Source organism: Anopheles moucheti, chromosome 2 (genome assembly GCF_943734755.1).
Source record: "Anopheles moucheti chromosome 2, idAnoMoucSN_F20_07, whole genome shotgun sequence".
NCBI classification, from domain to species: domain Eukaryota; kingdom Metazoa; phylum Arthropoda; class Insecta; order Diptera; family Culicidae; genus Anopheles; species Anopheles moucheti.
The window spans coordinates 66945873-66948916 of record NC_069140.1 but is presented as its reverse complement, the minus strand read 5'-3'; the positions used below and the strand labels follow the sequence as shown (position 1 = coordinate 66948916).

The following is a 3044-nucleotide window of genomic DNA, read 5'->3' as shown; positions in this document are numbered from 1 at the left end:
GTAGTCGCTCAAACAATGTGTGATGTGATAAAACTGTACAATTTACAGTACTCTTAAAAATAGTCTAAAATATATTACTTGTTAACAGTTTTTTTGTACTTCACTGACCATGATACACTTATGAAAATTAATAGGACTTTTAAACTCTGTCAATGGCAACCTTAAAAACATCATATTCCGTAGCAACCGTGCTACACGGGGTGGAAGCAACTTTGTAGTTTTATAATTTTTGAATGCTTAATTTATTCTCAGTACAATGTTTTGATTGCAATTAAACTAATTTTTGTTTTTGATAGTTTATTTATTTATCGCATATCGTCCTGTCGACCTGTATGGTTGCTCTGAGTATCGCTTCGTGTTCCGTCTCCGTATTCTGTTAGTTAGGTAGGTTAGGTATTAGTTGGTTTTTGTATTCTGAAGCGTGTATTTGCTGCTCCATAGCCATTACATACGTGTGTCATCGCTGTATCGCCCATAACTTGTGTCTAGCGCAGTCTTTTCCGAGGTTTGGTTCCTTCGGATTGTCTCTGTACGTCCCAGCGTCTATTTCGACAGCCATCGCTTTTTGCGTACCACCACTCAACCATTGGCTCCCGACGCAAGCTATGGATCGTGTATGCAACTCTTGCGCCACTGAAATCAACGATGAGTTGATCCGCTGCTACCTGTGCGATTCGCCTTTTCACATGGGCTGCGCGTCCATCCCTGAGGATGTGCTCAAGCTGGCAACACAGTATGCACAGCTGCACTGGTGCTGCATTGGCAGCAACAATATTGTAATCAACCCACGCACCAAACGAATCAAACAAGTGGTAGTGCAATCCAACGTTCAAACTGCTATGGCTGCAATTGCCGACAGCCTAAAATCAGCACTCGAACCACTTGCAAAGGAAATTCGTTCCGGTTTCTCGCAATTGAACGAGGCTAAAACTCCGCTTAGCAGTCATCCGCCTGCCAAATTGCGTCATCTCATCCCAGCCAAGCGTCTCTTCTCTGAGGTTGCGATGGGTTCGCATACATCTCTTACGAAAAGACGAATGAATAGCAACATCAACAACAACAACATCAACTTTAACACAAATCCATCGATCGTTGAAAACATGTGTACTAATGTTAACACAAACCAACATGTTCGTTCGAACATCCCGCCCGTAATTGTGGGATCCGATGTAGTATCACCTACACTACCGACGGTGGAAAATAGTCATGTACCGAAACTATGGCTACATCTAGCGAACATAGCTCCCATGCGAACACAGCTCCCATAGATCATGCGAACAAGTGGCAAAATCTGTAAAGCGTCGCCTTGACACTGACAACGTGATCACTTTCAGTTTGATCGGAAGAAACATTGATCCTTCAACCTTGAAATCAATGTCCTTCAAAGTTCGGATTCCAGCATACTTACGTGACAAGGCGTTATCCACATCGGTTTGGTCTTCTAATATCCGTGTGCGTGAATTCATATTGCGTGAAAAACGTCCTGCTCCACTGCACCAATTAGCCTGCCTCACTTCACTGCACAATCCAGTAACACCACAACGCAATATCACTGTACAGCAGTGCGCTGAGCCGCTATCGGATGCACTGAACCACACAATTGTTTCCGCAACGTCACCTAATAATTTGGACACACTGAATCGCTCGTTCGTCTCTTCTATGCCACGTAATAGTGAGGATCGCCAAACCAGACCACATTTTTCCTGATGCTATGTTTCACACGCAAACGCCACAATGTAAATGTAAATCACCGCTCGGATCAGCTTATCCTGCTGTCACGCACTCACTGAAGTCGCCAACATCCTCGTCAAACTTTCACATCTATTATCAAAATGTGCGTGGGCTTCGGACCAAGCTAGCAACGCTTCGCTCCTGTATCGACTCCTTGGACTATGACATCTTTATTCTCACGGAGACCTGGCTAGATGATACCATCCCATCGGCGTTGATCTTTGACGATAGTTTCACCGTGTACCGATGCGATCGTAGCCCTCTATCTAGCAACTGTCGTCGTGGTGGTGGTGTGCTGATCGCGTGTGCTTCATCCATATTATCCCGCGAGATCTTATTATCGGCAACTTCTCTGGAACAAGTATGGATTCGGGTAACACTACCACATGCATCATTGTTCATCGGCACTGTTTACATCCCACCGTCTGTCAGTTGCAACACATCGACCGTAAACACACTTCGTGATAGTATCAGCGAATTATTAGCGTCCGTAAAACCCCCCGATTTTGTCCTAGCTATAGGCGATTTCAACTTTCCATCTCTTTCTTGGCAATCTACGTCAGGGCCACAATTGAACAGTCACAAGTTTGCACAGCCCTTCGTGCATTACATTCCTTTATCAACTTCGGCATCAAGTTGGCCCTTTGTTGATATTATTAATGAGAACGACCTTTTTCAACTGTCAGGTATCAAAAATGCGAATGATCGTCAACTTGATCTTGTATTTGGTAATTCTCAAGCAGCTGCTATTTGCTCAGAAGTATTAAATGCGCCGATAGCCCTCACTAATATAGACAACCATCACCCAGCACTTGAATTATCTCTACCTGTACCAAACTTGACAAAACACAGCCAACTTAATGTTAAGCGTCCACGCATATTAAATTTTAGGAAATTTGACTATCGTAAATTTGAATGTTTATTATTAGGGCAAGATTTTAGTTTTTTACTCTCTGACGACAATCTCGACAATATTATACAGCTTTTCACTGATAAGGTTCGATGCCTGTTCCCTTTATGTTGTCCATTCCTCCCGCTCTCCCCTGGTCCTCCTTGGTCGGATCGGTATCTACGTGTATTACGGAAAGATAAAAACCGCTCGTTAAAAGACTACCGCAGAACACGTTCTGCATTCCATTTTCAAATCTATAAATATGCAGACACCGCTTACCGTAATTATAACCGTAATAGATACCGCTCGTATATTTCCCGTATGCAAGCTCGGCTACTGTATCAAACTAGATCATTTTGGCGCTTCGTAAATGCGCGTCGGGGTCAACAAAATCTCCCATCCTCTATGTTTCTTAGCAGTG

At 43.5% G+C, this 3044-nt stretch overlaps 1 protein-coding gene across 1 annotated transcript; it reads left to right on the top strand.

Annotated features, from left to right (window-relative positions):
- The first annotated feature begins 605 nt into the window (after window positions 1-605).
- LOC128297979 (uncharacterized) lies at window positions 606-1268 on the top strand. The gene has a single exon (XM_053033703.1). The coding sequence runs from the start codon at window positions 606-608 to the stop codon at window positions 1266-1268; it is 663 nt and encodes a 220-aa protein (XP_052889663.1).
- Window positions 1269-3044: the final 1776 nt, after the last annotated feature.

Bases quoted from the DNA above. Each gene is read 5' to 3' on its own strand.
- LOC128297979 (XM_053033703.1), top strand. From the start codon at position 606: ATGGATCGTGTATGCAACTCTTGCGCCACTGAAATCAACGATGAGTTG.